The sequence below is a fragment of the Echinops telfairi genome, unplaced genomic scaffold (genome assembly GCF_000313985.2).
Source record: "Echinops telfairi isolate 266 unplaced genomic scaffold, ASM31398v2 ScPeMD7_3533;HRSCAF=4204_0, whole genome shotgun sequence".
In the NCBI taxonomy this organism is placed as follows: domain Eukaryota; kingdom Metazoa; phylum Chordata; class Mammalia; order Afrosoricida; family Tenrecidae; genus Echinops; species Echinops telfairi.
Window position 1 is genome coordinate 23,168,680 of NW_022107431.1, and position 18,105 is coordinate 23,186,784.

Genomic DNA, 18,105 nt, shown 5'->3' on the forward strand with positions numbered 1-18,105 from the left:
TGTTTTAACTAAGTGTATGTCTATGGAATTCAGGATTTTCTTTTCTTTTGAATATGATGAGGTCTCTGCAAAATCAATGTATATCAAAATCAATGTAATTAAAATTTTAAACAACAAGAGAAGTCTCCAAAATCTGTTCAAATCAGCATTAACTTCTTTTGACATTATATATTTCACAGGATACTAGAATTTAAGTGTTGCCCTTTTGTTGCCTTTCAAGGCATATTACTTATTAGATGGCATATGCAAGATGAACCTTTGTGACATTTAAGTTAAAGTCCTTGAAGAATTGGAGTACTTCGGTTCTTTAAAAATGTATCGATTATATGTAAGATATACTTCCTGCATATGTTCATATTCTAGGTTTTTTTTCCTATTTCTTCCTTCAATAGGCCAGTATACACTAACAATGTATTATGAGATGACCTTTCCACACACACCACCACTTTCTGGCTAACTTCTGGTCTTTCCATTTCAGCAGCTCGAGTGGAGCTGGACTGGCCATCATGGAGGAGGAGCTGCAGCACACACACTGTGTGAACTGTGTCAGTAGACGGTGCATGACCCGGCCGGAACCTGGGATATCCTGTGACCTGATTGGTTGCCCATTGGTTTGTGGAGCAGTTTTCCATTCATGTAAAGCTGATGAACATCGCCTTTTATGTCCCTTTGAGCGAGTACCTTGTTTAAACAGTCACTTTGGATGTCCATTTACATTGGCGCGAAATAAAGTTGCTGAACATCTAGAATCATGTCCCGCCAGTGTGGTGTGCTGCACGATGGAGTGGAACCGCTGGCCAGTTAGTTACGCAGACCGGAAATCGTACGAAAATTTAAGCAGAGATGTTGATGAAGTGGCACAATTAGATATGGCCCTGGCCCTTCAAGACCAAAGGATGCTTTTAGAATCTCTCAAAGTCGCCACCATGATGTCAAAGGCGACTGATAAAGTATCAGAAACTAGAGAACAAATTTCAGTGAAATCAAGTGTCCCAGAAATACCACATGCTAACGGTCTGGTGTCTGTTGATGAAGAATCATATAATGCACTCTATCAAGCTACTGTAGAAACAACCAGAAGTTTGGCAGCTGCGTTAGATATCCTGAATACAGCCACAAGAGACATTGGCATGCCAAGTATAAATCTTTCTGCCTCCCAAAATGAAATGGATGAACAGCAAAATCGCAGAGAAAGCTTACAGGGTGACAACTTAAAAGACCAGGATCATTTTTATGAGGAAGAGATAGGAGCATTAGGTGGAATTGACCACAACGAACTAAGCCAGAATCCCCAACCTGAACCGAATGGTTCAAGTGACTTTTTATGTGACTTGGATGCACCTTCTCATGACCCTTCTGCACTTTGCAATGGCTTTCCTTTGGAAAATATATGCACACCGGTACAGAATCAGAATTTACATGATGATTCGAAACAAAGTAACTTAACAAATGGAGAGTGTGTGGCATCAGATGGTACTGCAGAACCTTCCAATTCACTCTCAGTAGCAGCACAACTTAGGGACGTCATGCCACCCATTCCCTTGCCTAATGGTGCGGTTCAGCATATCCTCCTGCCAGAGGATGAGGATGAAGAAGACTTGTATTGGCGAAAAGTAGACTTAGGGGACTTGAGGAATATGGATGCCTTATCTTTCAGTCATCCTCCTTCCTTCAAGTTTCTTTCCAATTCATGTTGGTCCAAACCAAAGGAAGATAAGGCCGTGGATACATCAGACTTGGAGGTTGCAGAAGATCCCATGGGCCTCCAAGGAATAGATCTAATCACAGCAGCCTTGCTGTTCTGCCTAGGAGATTCTCCCGGTGGGAGGGGTATATCTGACAGTCGCATGGTTGATGTTTATCGCATTGACTTTGGGACGCAGACTTTCTCACTCCCATCCGCCATTCTCGCCACAAGTACAATGGTCGGGGAAATAGCTTCCGCTTCCGCTTGTGATCATGCCAACCCACAGCTTTCAAACCCAAGCCCTTTTCAGACCCTCGGGCTGGATTTAGTTTTGGAATGTGTTGCTAGGTACCAACCCAAACAGCGGTCAATGTTTACATTTGTTTGTGGACAGTTGTTTAGGAGAAAAGAATTTTCTTCACATTTTAAGAACGTGCATGGTGACATTCATGCTGGACTCAATGGCTGGATGGAACAGAGGTGTCCTTTAGCTTATTATGGCTGTGCCTATTCTCAACGTAGGTTTTGTCCATCAACACAAGGAGCAAAGATTATACATGACCGCCATTTGAGGTCGTTTGGAGTTCAGCCGTGCATTTCTACAGTATTAGTGGAGCCTACTAGAAACTGTGTGCTGGGATTACATAGTGACCATTTGAGCAGCCTTCCTTTTGAGGTTCTGCAGCACATTGCCAGCTTTCTTGATGGTTTCAGTTTATGCCAGCTCTCATGTGTGTCCAGGTTAATGAGGGATGTGTGTGGCAGTCTGCTTCAGTCTCGTGGAATGGTTATACTGCAGTGGGGGAAAAGGAAATATCCAGATGGAAGTTCATCATGGCAGATCAAAGAAAAGGTTAGTGTGATCTTAACCGTACCAACCCCGATTTTACACAGTCTTAGGACCAGCCCCTATTTTACACACAATAGTTAACAGCTGCCACTGAGTGTACTCCCAACTCCCAGCGATTGGATGTACAGTAAAACAGAAAGTCCGATCCGTGCTATCCTCATGATCTCTAGCCTGTTCGAGTTCATCATGTGACTCTTGTACCAGGCTTTGTCACTGAGAGTCTCCCATGCCCTCATAGGCCCTCTACTTCACTATACATGATGCCATCTAATAGCGACTGTTTCCTCCTGCTGACGTGTTCAAAGCATCATGCTCTGTGATGGTCCATAAGGTTTTAACAAGCAGATCACCAGGCCCTTTCCCTCAGCCTGCCTCAGTCTAGAAGTTCTGCTGAAAGCTGTTCACCGTGGGTGACCTTCCTAGTGTCTGGAATGCTATTGGCACATCTCCCAGCATCATTGCAACATGCAAGCCACCATCTAGTGTTCTACCAGCTAACTGCAAGAGAGGTGGTGGTGACATACAGTATCCAATAATATGACATAGGAATTTTTAGGATTATTATGGAAAAAGTGATCATCAGTTAAGTTTCTTACTAAGGCCCTAGCATGGCAAACTCTCAATACTAATTAATCAAGAACTAAGGTGTTTAGAATTGTTTGTCATAATCACAGATTTATTGCAGACATTGTTAGAACTAGATTCAGATTGAATGTAGCATAAACCCTATGTGTTTTCTTCAATTAAGCAATTCCATACCGTCTCCATTCTTCTAAAATAACCCTCTGCATGGTGCCCATTTTACCACGTCCTAACCTGGGCTCCATATGAAATGTTTTCACTGTAGGACAGTGGAGGAAGCAAGGGGAAGCCTACTTCCTGCATACAGTTGGCAGTTTCTTTTTATTCCTTCTAGCAGTTTCTCTCTCAGGGCTTGGTTATTCCAGATAGAATGTAGATGTGAAAAAGGTGTAACCCCTACTACAGACAGTATGTGACCAGCTAAGTGCATTAGGCTGATGTGAGGTAAGAGTAAGGTCATGGGGTCCAACCCTGGGAGAAGATTCGGGGGAGGGGGGACTCTGAGTTGCGCATAATGTAAAGGCGCATCTCACATTAGGAGCCGAGACTAGAAGTCAGCCAGGCCTTGGGGACAAACTCTCTACCTTTTCTCTCCCGCGATACCTCCTTTTGCCCGACTCCTCTTTGAAGCAGCATTCATTAGAAAGTAGGAGACATTACAAATAGCTTTTCTGGAAGGTTTTTGTTTTGTTTTCCCATTTTGGAAAACTAAATATGGAAGTGCATGGATTGTGATAGATTTAGAATTTGGTTACATGGGGTTAAAAATACCTGCTTATTTTGTTCTAAACACCTTTTGATTTTCTCTAGTCATCATTGCCCTAGTGTTCTAGAATTCCACATCTTTCTGTGTACTCCTGAGACCTCAGTAAGAAATGCACACACTAATTATCTTTTTTCTCCTAAGGGAATTCTATTGGGAAGAGGTGTGTGTGTGTGTGTGTGTGTGTGTGTGTGTGTGTCAGTGTGTCAGATGATTTGGTGTCTGTCTCCCATTTGGCCTGTTTCCTCTTTAAGGTAGGGCCCTATGAACATTACTTCTCATTGTCCTTGCCCTTTGGTATTGACATAATGGGGTATAATAATTTCTGAGGATCCTGTAATCATTCCTGTGGAAGATTTCATTCATTCTTAGAGTTGAAATTGCCCTCACTTGGGTGGATTACTCATGAGTCCACAGCCCAGCCTTTTTCTCCTTTAAACTCATACCAGCGCATGCACGTGCCTGCTGGAGACCGCTGCTTGATGACCTCACAGCTTCCTCAAACTCTACGGTGTGACCTACAACAGCCACCTCCTACCTGGGTTGCTACTTCCAATGTCGCGTAGTGTCCATCCCCTGCCCCCCCCCCCCGCCACCCCCCCCACCCCCCAGCATAGTCTCTTTACAGGAGCTAGATAAAATAGACAAAACTTCTTCATTCATTTTCATTGAGCCAAGACTAGAGGTGGATTCCTTAATGAGAAATTTAAGATTTTCTGTAGACTGGCCCCTCACCTGGTCCTCTTTTTGTTGTCTTTTTATACATCAGCCACCTTGAGTTGCTTCATTTCCTGATGTTTTCTTTCTTGTCCCAAGTTCTTCCAATATGGCTAGATAAAATAGATAAAACTTCTTCATTCATTTTCATTGAGCCAAGACTAGAGGTGGATTCCTTAATGAGAAATTTAAGATTTTCTGTAGACTGGCCCCTCACCTGGTCCTCTTTTTGTTGTCTTTTTATACATCAGCCACCTTGAGTTGCTTCATTTCCTGATGTTTTCTTTCTTGTCCCAAGTTCTTCCAATATGCTTCTCCTAATTCCTGGAGTTGAGGTAGGCAATGAGCACTTCCTTTAGTTTTTTGAACTCACTGTCCCTGGATTAGGGATTAAACCAGTTCAGAGAGGTTAAGTAACTTCTCTACTGGTTGGAGTCAGACGTAGCCTGTTTCTGGAACTTGTGGTCTTCGTCTACTTGATAAACCTTGCTAACTCTTCAGGTCTTCTTCAAGAAAGACTTCTGGGACATTCCATCCCCCATCCCTGTACCCCACCCCCCAAAAAAAGCTTCAGAGAGGTGCATTGCAGTGTGTTCGCATTATAGATTGCTGCTAAAGCACTTGTCCTGCTGATTTGAAATTGAACATGTTCATTTTGTTGATGAGATACTTAATAAGTAGTCAGTTACGCCTCATAGCTACCCTGCACAGCAGAGTAGAGTAGAACTGCCTCATAGGGTTTTTGACCTGGTAAATCTTTGTGGGAAAAGAAAGCCTCCTCTTTCTTCTGCAGATGGGTCTGAACTGCTGACCAGGTTCACCAGGTTCTTAAAAATGGGCCTCCAGGTAGCTAGAATGTTCTGCCTGGCCCCAGACTTTTGCTGCCAAGTCCACTCTGGCTCACAGTAGCCTATGGGACTGAGTAGAACTGCCCCTTTCAGTTTCCAAAGCTATAAAGCTTTATGCAAGCAAACTGCCTCATCTTTCTGAAGAGCAGGTAGTGAGTTGAAATCTTTGACCTTTTGATTAGCAGCTAGGTGCATGACCATGTGCCACCAGGACATAGCACTGCCGAATAGCAGGCTTTTAAGTAAATGATGGGTTTGGACCTTTGTTAAACATGCAAGGAAATGGGAGTCAGGCCACCCCCCCACCCTTTTTTTTTTGGTAACCTGCTTTTTCCTGAGTTTATTTCCCTAGACCAGTGGTTCTCAATCTTCCTAATGCCGTGACCCTTTAATACAGTTTCTCGTGTTGTGGTGACCTGCAACCATAAAATTATTTTGGTTACTACTTCTTCACGGTCATTTGCTATTGTTATTAATTGGGTGACTCCTGTGAAAGGGTCGTTCGACAACCCTCCAAGGGGTCACGACCCACATGTTGAGAACCATTGTCCTAGACTCTTTACTGTGTGGACCTTTCTGTTAATTTCTTCCATTGAAGCTTGAAGAAAATGCCTAGCTCCCCCATGGGGTGGTTGGAGAGGCTAGTGGCTTGTATCTGTTGTGACCGTTAAAGTTTTTGCTAATATTCAGGCTTTTGCTAACTTTCAGAACACTATTCCATCCATGGCAATTGACCAGACCCAAAGTAGTATGGGCGTACTTGTGCTACACAGCGATAACATCCATTATCAGTTGCTAAATGATTGTGGCCATTCCTGGAAGTCATGACCATCCTTTCCTGAGAAACACTCATCAGTGCTGGGGCTGCCACAAGGGCCCTGCTCTTTACCAAGAGCCAGCACATTTAACTCGAGCTCTGCCTGTGGGCGAGTCCAGCTGTGATGCCTGCCATGCCATGCCCATCCTTGCCTGTCACCTAAGTCACGCTGGGTCCCTATTTCAATGTCACGTTGTTTTAAATTAGACAGAGGAGAAAAGGCCACAGAAATCATTTGTACTAGTTGTCACTTCCATAAGGACAGAGACTGAATTGGTTTTTGTTGATCATATCCTCCCTAGTACCTGGGCTTGGACCATGCTAAGCATTCTGTAAATCTTTCTTGAATAAGTATATAAATGCCTGGGCCAGAGCCTTTAAAATCCCATTTATACCCCCAAATGTACCTCACTGCCTATCTTATATGGAGCCCTGCGGGTGAAGCAGGTAACTTGGGGGCTGCTCACCACAAGGATGGCAGTTTGAACCTACTAGTCACCTAGCGAGAGGTAGATGAGGCTGTGTGCTCCCGTAAAGATGAACAACCTCAAACCCACGGGGCCCTTCTGCTCTTCCCTGTAAGGAGGCTATGTCAGAGTCGACTGGACGACCGTGTGGGTCACGTCTGCCATGCACAGCTGTAGTTGGCATCATTTAACAAATGAACATTAAGTAGAAGCCTGCTGAACTAGTTAGATGATAGTTCTTCAGAACCCAGAGCCGCCTAGTGGGCACCAGGGCACTAGCCCAGGTTCTTACAGCAGGCTTATGAGCAGGGACGGCAGGTGAGTATTTTGCTCCTATTCTATAGCCGTTGCAACCGAAATAGTGCACATTCTACAAAAGCACTTTCTGTATAAATTTTCAAAAACATCTTGAACTAATTGGTGCTTTCCAAGTACCTTTCCTACTGGAAAACAACGTAGTACCTGAGTACAATATGCAGACTGGCTAATCCAGACCGATTCCCTGGTTGCTCTTCCTCTTCGTAGCTAATGCTGTGAAATACCACGTTTCTCTTCAAAGTGGCCGCTGGAGCAAGAAGCATGTCTGTGTCTGGATCTGACTTGTTTAAATCTGAAGCAGGCTTTTCTTCCAGGTGTGGCGATTCAGTACCGCGTTTTGTTCTGTAAATGAGTGGAAGTTTGCTGACATCTTAAGCATGGCCGACCACCTGAAGAGATGCAGTTACAACGTTGTGGAGAAGCGGGAGGAAGCCATCCCGCTGCCCTGTATGTGTGTGACACGGGAACTCACCAAGGAAGGCCGCTCGCTGCGCTCTGTTTTGAAACCTGTAGTTTAAAAGTTCGGCTTGTGCAGACATGCCAACACCTAGTATTTCTTCGTAATCTGTGACATTTTATTAATGTATTAAAGACAGCAACTAGCTAAATTTATTGTCACTATGTATATAAGGTTCTCAAGTGACATCTATTTTTGTAAAATAAATATTGCCTAGTTAGGGGGGGAAAGTTGCCTTAATGTTTGAAATGTGTGACATTTTTGGAACTTGCTGGACAGGGTGATTGCAGTTTTAGTGATACGATTTTTGGAACTAATCTTTTCAATGGTGTGTGTATGTTTTGGTTCTTAAATTTTGGGGGCTTTCTAAACTGACAAGATCCTGACCAAACAATTTATTCCTCACCTTTTCTGTGGGTTAGTAACCCATATGTGCAAACAGTGAAACTTTGAGTGACATTGTGTTGCAGCTTAGATTTTGAAGGTAAAAGCAGTCACATGCTTTTCAACACTCTCTTAAGATCACAATCAAGTGTTGCTTCTTTTTTTTAAATCGCTAGTGCTCCCCCTCTACAATTGTTGGTACGCAGATGATTGCTAATATATATTCACATCCTACTTAAGTCACTGGTAATGCCATTGAGTCGTGCTTGAAAAAGATTCCACAAAGGTGTACCCATCTTAGGTATTTCTGACTGTCACACTGAGAGAGCCCACATGCAGCTTGCTTTTTGGTTAGATGCCACGTCCAAAAACTCGTGGCCACAGGTGGAAACAAAAAAGAAATCCATGGCTTGACTTTATTTTGAAGCTGTTTCTGGTTTATTGTATTGCTAGGTCTCTGCTATTTGGAGAAAAGTAAGTAACATACCTCATATTAAGTTTGGATTGAGTACATTGTATGAATATATTGAAAATATTCAGAATGTAATAAAGGGCTTAACAGTATTTTTCATAAGTCTTTTAAATGTTGCCTTTGATATTTATTTTCAAAAAGATCTTTGTGTTGTTCTAATACATTAACAAATGTGAAATCTGGTATTATCCTTGTAAGATGACAATCACAAAATGCAGAAATAGATCTCAATTGGCAATCGCTTCAAACCATGTCCAAGTAAGTTCCCTGAAAAAAATAATGAATTGCATCTTTGTATCAAGATCAAAGCATATAATAGAAAAAAATTTGAAGGGCTGTTCTTGAAGTATTTTGTTCTAGCTTTATGAGTTACACTCTTATTAACCTGATGTTATTGGTTGTTTAAAACAAAACAAGTACATCAGTATTTAGAATTAAATGGCAAACATATGTCAATACTATGTTTTCAGGAACTCCTGGCAGTTGGTGGTTTGCCGCGAAGGCACATTACCTTGTTAGAAATGTCAGAACTATATTGTGCCTTCTCTTCCTACAGTTGTTCCTGAGGGTGCTATGTGGTTCCCTGGGTCTGGATGCCCATATAAGGCAATCAGGCTAAGCCGAGCCCTTCCTTGGGCATTAGAGAAGAATTCTCAACTTCTTAAGACTTGTTTTGGTTGGATCAAGTTCATAGTACAGTTGAAAAACATAGCATTAATGACTAATCAGTTGTTTTGCCTCACGTTTTAATTAGAATACTTGCACGTACTTCTCAGTGCTTAAAGTTGTTTCTTTCAACTGTAAGGTTAAACTGCTTAAAGTTTCTCTTTTGATGAAAAGGATAGAAGGAAGTAAGATGTCAAACATTGAAGAATACAATTCTGCCTTTTAAAAGTTTTGCTGAAGAGTGTTTAGAATAACACAAGCATTAACTCTTTCATTTTTATGGTTGTGCATTTTTAAAATCCATGAGTTTTCCATGTAGACGTTTCTCCACTGGATCATGAGATAGCTAACATTTTGTGCACCTATTTTCTGTTTCTTTGACACACATTTGGCTGGTCTCACTGTTGTCTGTGATGCCACCAGATCACATTATTAAAATGTTTTCTTTGTGCAACATTTGTTCATATTCTAATAAATTTAATGTTTTCTCGTGGTATGGCTCAGTCACTTAGCTCCAAAACCTCGGTTTAAACAAAGCAGTAGTACTTGTTTGACAGATTCCATTAGTGTGGCTGTAGGAGTGGCTTATCAATTAATTGACGACTACCATTACCTGTGTTTTACTGGTGAGCATCTGTTGAAAATTTTTCATATATATATATATATATCTCACTGGTTACTTTTCCCTGCCCCTCTGTGTTGCTTTGAAAGGCTGAAGAGCTTCTGGCCATGATTATGTTCGTAAGACTTGCCATGGGAACAATCTAGCCAGCCTTTTCAAGCATGAAAAGGTTTGTATGTATGTCAGCCAAATATCTGAGAAGTCTGATTCTTTAGTCTTTGCTAACCAGTAGGATAATGGGCAAGTAGTAAGAGGGAAGGAAATCATCTGAATTCACTTTTCATCATCTGCCTCTGTCTTGGGATCTGCCTTTTGTTGGCTTAATGTCTGTCAGGTTGCTTCTCTCCCTAACTGGATTTTGAGTCTCTCAGATTGTCACTTTCCGCCCAGAAGACTCAGCATCACTGTGAGTTAGTTAGCAATGTAACGACTTGTACTTCTTCCCCAGACCAACTGAACAGGGGGAACTCCTGAGTGGGAACCAGCAATCCCTTAAGCAGGCCTCCCTCCAGGTGACTGACAGGCATTGTCACATGTTAAGACTTAGAGGAAAGCCTGAGACATGCCAGTTTTAGACTCCTGAAGGCTGTATTCTACTGTGTACATGAGTGTGTATGCACACACATGCAACCCAAATTAAGTATAATGCTAATGTGTTGATAATGTTGGTTAAAATAATTTATATGCTAGTTCTCTCAATAGTATTACCATACGGCAAAATAAGTTGGGTACTTTGTTGTTGGAAGTTTCGGGTTTGAATAGTAGTCAAAATTTACTATTAGTCTGTTTCACTACTATTTCTTCCGTTCAAGGTACATTGCAGTGCAAGTTTCAGTTTAGTAGCACTGACATTTAGCCTAGTCGTTTTGTTCAGTGCTTGTGAAGTCGTGTGAACACATTTGATTTCTAAAAGATAAGCAGTGTAGAAGACTGGATTTGAACTTATAAGAATATCCATAGGAATCCTTTAAATTCTGTCAATAAGAGGTATTACTATAGGTTGATCTTTTTTTAATTATTATTAAATCTTTGACCCTGGCCTGCATATCCTGTTGGTGTTGTTACTATTTTGAACCTGAGCTTACCATTTTGGGATCTTAATCCAGTAGAGTTGATAATGTTGTTTTCCACAAAACTCCCAAATCTCTGCAAGATTGGATAGTATATATTAATGAATTCTACTTGTGAAGTTTGTAGTCTTAGAAGTTTGAAAGCAAAATATTTCTTAATGTTTTATATACCAATCTAAAAAGACACAAGGTTTTGTTTTGTTTTTTAAAGTTCCTGAGGAATTAAACAATACATGAATGTGTTTGACTCAGCTGATGTGATTGGGAGCTCCAGAAGTGGGTGTTTAGAGGTAGGAGGAAAAGAAATGGGAAAGCACTTTCTCTCCAGTTTGCAGGTTTTTGAGGGAGAGAATTTCTGTTTGCATGGCTATCCATGTGTCCTTCTCGACAGTCCCAGCTCACATGCTTAGGGAGCCTGTTGAAAAGGGACAATTAGTAGCCCCGTCCAAAAAAAAAAAAAATCCATTTCTTGCCTAATTGTGTTTTAAATAATCCAATGGTGGTTTTGTTTTGTTTTTAGGATTTGGTCTAAATCTAATTTTAAAAATAAATCAGTTTGAGCGTTGTTGAGCATAAAGGCTGACTAGTGGAATCCTTTCCAAATAAGAGAAGACAAAAAGACATTCTTTTATGCGGTTACTTTGCTTTTCATTTGCAAGATCAAAAGATCAGACCTTTCTAATTTCCATTTTATTTATGACAAAGCTGAGGTGCTGAGTGATTGGGTTTTTGGAAAGAAGGAAAAAGTAAAAACGAGAGAGAATGTGCTCTACGATGATTCACTTTCCCACTTGACAAATGCACAAAGAAATCTTTCAGTGTAAAGAAATTAATCCGAAAAATATCATTGCCTATATCATAGTGCTACTTTTTTGGTTTGGAAAAAAATGACTGGGCAATACAAAGGGGTACAGAAATAGAAACTAACCACGTCTGATGTGTTTGCTCCCAAATAATTTACAAATTCTAGGAGCTCTTGCAGAATATTTACAAATTTTCTTTGGCCTTTATAATGAATAATATTCACAGGCTTCTATGCTTATCATAAATTGCCCAAGTGGATTTTAATCATGTCTTCTAATGTATGAACGGAGGTGTACGCCTTGGGGTGCTGTGCTACTTGAGAACATTTGAAAACTGACATTTCAGATTTTGATTTTTGGATATCTTGATGGATTGTATGGAGAGTAATTTTTCAATAATGAAGGAACTACAGAGAGATGGAGTACAAAGAGGATTCGTGAACACACATTAGAGTGAAACTGCATTGATGAAGCCTCCTTAGGATGTTGGACTGAAGCTTTATTGGCAGTGAAGCAAACAGAAGCAAACTGACAACCTAACCAAGGGAAACGTATCTATTTGTCTTTAACACCAATATAATTTTAAGCATCCCCAAGTATTAGGGTAGTAATAAGTAGTGATTCTTCGTATATAGCTCATGCTAGTGGTCATGGTTTACATATTGGAAACAACACCGCCTTTATGGTGAATGATTTATTCTGATAAAGCCAATTTATCAAGTTGAACTGGAATTTAAGCTGAAAACTTTTCTCTTTTTTTCCTCAGACAAGCTCTTTAGGTAGGTGTATGTGTTTCTGCTTTGCAGAGAAAGTGACTAGTTAGATAGCTTTCTGCATCCTTTCCAGTGGAAGGGTAACAATAATTGCGACAGTGTTATTCAGTGCTAGTTGTGGAATCAAATATACAAACAGCTATAATTTGTTGTTGATCAAAAGATTGATGTGGAAAAAGAGAGTCCTAACCCTCGCCTTGGTCCTCCCGGAAGATTTTTTTCTCCCCATTTACCTCTTACCATTAACATCTTTTTAATATTAGTCTAAATGAGTTTGGGTCAGTAGTTTACATTTGATTTGATTACAAACTTCTTGGCCCTTTCACCAATTTAAAAAAATCGTTGTCTTGAGAAACTGAAGTATCTGTGTTCAGGCTTAACCTCTTGATTAAAAAATACATAAATAAAGAGGCACAAAAGCAATCATCTGCTCGAGGAAAATTGTCCAATGAATCAAGAGGGCTTTTTTTTTTTTAATCAACAGCTTAAAAAAAATCTATAGGGTTTAAATGAAGAAGAGTACTGACTCCCTGAAAAAAAATAGTTTTGTGATAACAGTCCTGGCATATTAAATTGCTTTTGAATGGTTGATATTCTGGTAGACATAAAGTCGAAGGATAATGATGCTACATTCAAAGTGTTAACCGTTGAATTGCTTATTTGATCAGTGTTCAGCCAGCACTGCAAACTTGAATAGCATTCTGCAAGGTAGTTACACTAGCTCATGCACTAACTGTAGGCAGCATTTAGTATCAGTGGGTCTTCCTTTTCTCCTTTACAGTAATAGTTGGCTCTTTGTTAAATGCAAAGCCTTATGGCAAGTCTTGAAAACGTTATGTTAAGTGAAAGAAGCCAGAGACAAAAATTACTTATTGTATGAATACATTTATCGAAAACACCCAGAGTGGTCAAGTCTACTTAATGATTGCAGGGGGCTGAGGATGCCCTCTTTGGTGATGAGAATGTTCTGGAACTAGATAGTACAATGGCTGCACAACATTGTGAGTGTAATGTAGTGGTTAGCACTGTAATTTTTGTGTATTTTGTCACAAATTTTATCACAAATGAGAAGAAAAATCGTATTCCCATCATTACCCAAGTCAAAAACAGGTACAGTATTTTTAAGGTTTGTGAAAAAGTTGTGGTTTAGAATTAATTTATGGCATTAGTAATGTGACACATTTATTTGGCTGAAAGGCCCAATGAAATTCATGAGCCCTGTCACCCAAGTAACTGCTGACAGAGCAGGAACAAAACAAGAAAGCAACCACAATTCCCCAAAATTCCCAAAACCCTGAAAACCAAGAACAAAACGCCCCATCAGTGCTCATTTGTCCCCTTTTACAGTTTATTAACATCCCTTGTAGCACATCTCAATCAAACTTTTTAATGGTCTGTTTTTGAAATCATGCTTTGGAAAAAATTGTGCAATTTTCAGGGTTTTTTTTATGGTTTTATACATTGTGAACCTTTTCAAGAGCAAATGCCAACTATGTGTTTCGACAAACCTAAATTAATAAATTGAACTGATGTATGTATACATTTTGTCCTCGTGTGTGTGTTGTGGGGGCTGGTGAAGACTGAATATTGGGGATAGTTTGGGGCTTGAATTATGACACATTTCTCACTTTATATTTGGGGGAATTGAAGCTTAGTTGGCTGCTGTGTTTGTGCATTCAAAAGGTGTCTAGGCACTTGAAGGATCAGTCTTGGAAGGTGGTGTTTTAGGTACAAACAGGACACCGTCGCAAATATAAGTTAAAGAGAACATTTACTGAGTTCTAAAAGAGTAGAAGACAGAATCATCCAGATGAGGGAGACCACCAACATGAGTTTGAAATGGCTGGCATCCAAGGGTTCGTTGAGATAACCAGGCTTTAAAAAGGGGATGGGTGGGCAAAGAAAACTCACAAACGCAGACCCGTGGCAAATCAAGACATCACAGTTACAGGAGGACCGGCAGAAACATGGACATGACTGATTGAGACACATACATTGTTAGAAGGGCGTACAAGATGGGTCTAGGGTCTTCTGACCAAGGCAGGACTAAACTGATAGGGTGTAACTCCTTAACTGCAACCCCTGAACCATCCCCAGGGAGTCCTGGTGGCATGGTTATGACTTGAGAGTCAGCAGTTTGAAACCACCAGCCTCGCCTCGGGAGAAAGATAGAACTTTCCACTCCTGTTCACACAGGAGCAGTTTTACCATGGCCTACAGGGTCACTATGAGTCAGCATTGACTCGCCAGTGAGGTTGGTACTGCCCCCAGGAAGGTGACCTCATCAAGGACACTCCTAGGCAAGTCCCTAAGAATGCCCCAGCTGGCCGCTCTCCAAGGCATTCTGCCTGAGGATAAGACACATCATGGTTAATGATCAGAAAGCATTCAATGGACAGTTTATGTGAGGATTCGAAGTAGATTTTGGACTGTCACTGCCATTCAAACTTGCAAACCATAGTGCTCAGAATTTAAGCTCTAATACGGTGATGACGTGCATAAAGTTAACAGGTAGTGCTGCTAGTGCTACTACTGGTGGTAGGTGAGGAGTGAGATTGGACCACGTAAGTGATTGGTCTCATTTCTCTCTCAGTGTTTTGTCCACTATCCCACCCCATTCTTCCCACATTGGCGGCATTTCCCCTTGTATATTCTGAAATTAGATTATGGTAGTGATTGAGCAACTCTGTAAATACATTTAAAATTATTATGTTATATATTATCAAAAAAGGGGGAAAGCCCCCAGTGCCAGGTGGATGGACAAGACACAGGAGCTATGGCTTCTTCCGGCAGAGGTTCACTTCTGCTGGCAGTGCCTTTTTCCCAAACAGTTTAGAGCGACGCTCTTAGTCACGCATAAGACATGATCAGAAAGAGTTAGCTGCTCAGGAAGACCTGGGTTACCAAGCTTATTTTCATGCCTTTGGAAAGGCACTATTTTCAAATCACTCTCCACCGATGATTTCCACTCTCATCTTAGAAGGAGCCCTGGTGGTGCTCTAGGTTAAGCAGTGGGCTGCTAGTAGCATGGTCAGTTCAAACCCACCGGGAACTTCTGGGGAGAAAGACGAGGCTGTCTGCTCCCATGAGTATTTATAGTTTCGGAAACCCTGCATCGGGTTGCTCTAAGTCAGAATTGACTTGATGGCATGGGTGTGGTTTTTTGTGTGCTCTCAGAAGATAACTTCAGGAGAGCTTGACCCAAATCAATGTGAAAAAAAGTTAAATTGCAAGTAACTGCCCTTCAAGAGGACCCTTATTACAAGTTACAGGGCCACAAAAAGCCAGCTGCTTTGTGTATTCCAATTCTTGGCGACCCCACGTGTTTTGGAACAGAACTGCACTCCACAGGGTTTTCAGTGAGGGAACTCTTGAAGTAGTTTGACCAGATGTTTCTTCCAAGGCACTTCTGGGTGATTTAAAACCTCAACTTTTCTGTTCACCGATGGGTTTAACCATATGTGCCCCTCAGGGACCCCTGGGCAGCAACAATTAGAATTAAATGAATTTAACAACGTGAAGTCGAGGTGTGTGAGCTAGACCAGGAGTCGGCAAATTGTGGCTCTCCAGCCATTTTGAGGCTTTTTCTGCACGTACATGTGGCTCAGAAGTAAAATTGAAAACGAAAAAGAAAAAACGTCATAGTTTCATGTACAGGTTATTTTTCAATGATTTCGTTTGTGAAAAATATGGCTCTCGAAAAAGTTCAAGTTGTTGTGAAGGACAGAATTAGCCCTTCCGTCTCAAAAGTTTGCTGACTCTGAACTAGACTCCCGGCATGTCAATGGCTTTACTTACATGGTACAACAAGGTTGGGTACAATGTTGTGGTCATTCATGTTTCATCATTTGGGGTGTGAATTTTTACTTGAGTAGAAAAATTCTCATTTAGTTATTCTTGTGATTTTCCACAGTAGTTGGGACTTATGGCCAAGTAAATCATTGGATGCAAATTTACCTTCTGTGATGTCAGTGGTTCTCAACCTTCCTAATGCCGTGACCCCTTAGTGCAATTCCTCATGTTGTGGTGGCCCCGCAACCATAAAATTATTTTCATTGCTACTTCATAACTATACTTTTGCTACTGTTATGAATCAGGCAACCCCTGTGAAAGGGTTGTTTGATCCCCAAAGGGGGTCACAGGTTGAGAACTGCTGTGTTATGCAATCCCCTGGCATAGCATTCCTGCTATTTTGTAATTCTCACCCTTCTCAAAACAGTATATCCTTTCATGCCTCTGGGCCTTTGTAGGTGCTGTTTCCTCTGCTCAGAGGGCTCTTCCTCTGCTCCTTGCCTGTAAACTTCAGTCCCCTGGGGAGGACCAATCCTGATCTTGCCTGATTCTCGTGTTTTTCCTTAGACCAACCTAGACTGATGAGTCTGCCCTTGTCTGTATCACTGTTCTTTTGATCATACATGTTTTCGGTGCTCGCTGTGCTACTTGTCCACTCTCAGTGTTGGAGTGCCGCCACAGACTGTGGGTCCTGGGGAAAAACCATGCCTCACACAACGTCATGCTGATCGGACATCCAGGTCCACACAGACAACCTACACCAGTGGGGATTTGTTGATCTAATGAAAAAAAAAATGGGTTGAATATTTTAAAATGCTATTTCTGCTAGAATTTGCTGCATAACATGCCACCCCAAAACTTCCTGGCTTAAAAACAATTAATTTAGGCTGTGATTGGCTGCTGGGGCTGTCCTTGTCTGCCCTGACTTGGCTGGTCTTTGGTGGCTTGGCTCACATGCCCATGGTCACCTGATGAATTAGGCAGAGGTTAAATGATCTAAGACAGCCTTCCTCGTGGGTCTGGAAGTTAGCAGGCTCGGGGAATAGGGATGCTGACGGCATATATCTCTCATCATCCAGGAGGCTAGCTCAGGCTGGTTTTCCCAGAGTAAAGCCTACTGTGCAAAAAAGCCCTTCCCAAACACTCCTTTGTCACTTCCGTCATGATCCCGTTTCCAATCAGGCATATAGCCAACCCAGACTCAGGGCAAGAGAAGTCTAGAAAGAAAACAAAGTATAGAGGAGTAAAACCAGCCTTGGCGAATCACTGGGTAAGCGCTGGTCTGCTAACAGAAGGTGTGGCAGTTTGCAGCCAGCAGCACTGGGAGAACCGTGTGACAGTGTGCGTCTGGAAAGGTTTCTAGCCCAGGGCAGCTCTACTCCGTCCTACAAGGTGTGCCTCCCAATCAACTTGAGGACAGTGGCTTATAAAGGAAAAGGGAGAATTGTATCTACTTCAATGGATTTTAAATGCCTAGGCAACTTTCAAATTCGATATTCCCTCCATCATATTTTGCATTTTCCAAATTTGTTCTACCCAAACAAAACAAACACAAAAATCCTGGGTATTGTACACTAGAATCAATTCAAATTGAAACATTTCCTTCCATTTTCTTTTTCCTTTTCTTTCTTCTTTAATGTAGAGAAAGCCTTTGTCAGAAAGAAATTTATTCTCCAGAAAAATCTACGAAGATTTTCTTAAGAGGGATGGTGTTGGACTAAATGTTCTTTCAAGGAGAATCGTGAAGCTGTTGCCTGATGTGATATAAACACCCCGGACCCGGGTTTCTCTCTTGCTTGTGAGGGGAGGAATGGAGGGCTGCTGGTGGTACCAGTGGGAATGTCATGCAGGGGTGAGGGGTAGGGGTGAACAAAATATGTAGATTAGATACCAGAATGGGAGAATAGGGCAAAGTTTGGAAGTTTGGATTCCAGCCTACCTAGATCAGGGGTTCTCAACCTTCCTAATGCCGCAACCCTTTAATACAGTTCCTCATGTTGCGGTGACCCCCAACCAT

At 41.5% G+C, this 18,105-nt stretch overlaps 1 protein-coding gene across 1 annotated transcript; it reads left to right on the forward strand.

Moving 5' to 3' along the window:
• Window positions 1–486: 486 nt before the first annotated feature.
• Window positions 487–9,521, forward strand: FBXO30 (F-box protein 30). The gene is made up of 2 exons (XM_004701964.4): window positions 487–2,540; window positions 7,364–9,521. Exons 1-2 carry the CDS (start codon window positions 507–509, stop codon window positions 7,565–7,567), a joined length of 2,238 nt encoding a protein of 745 aa, XP_004702021.1. The 5' UTR covers window positions 487–506; the 3' UTR covers window positions 7,568–9,521.
• The last annotated feature ends 8,584 nt before the right edge of the window (window positions 9,522–18,105 follow it).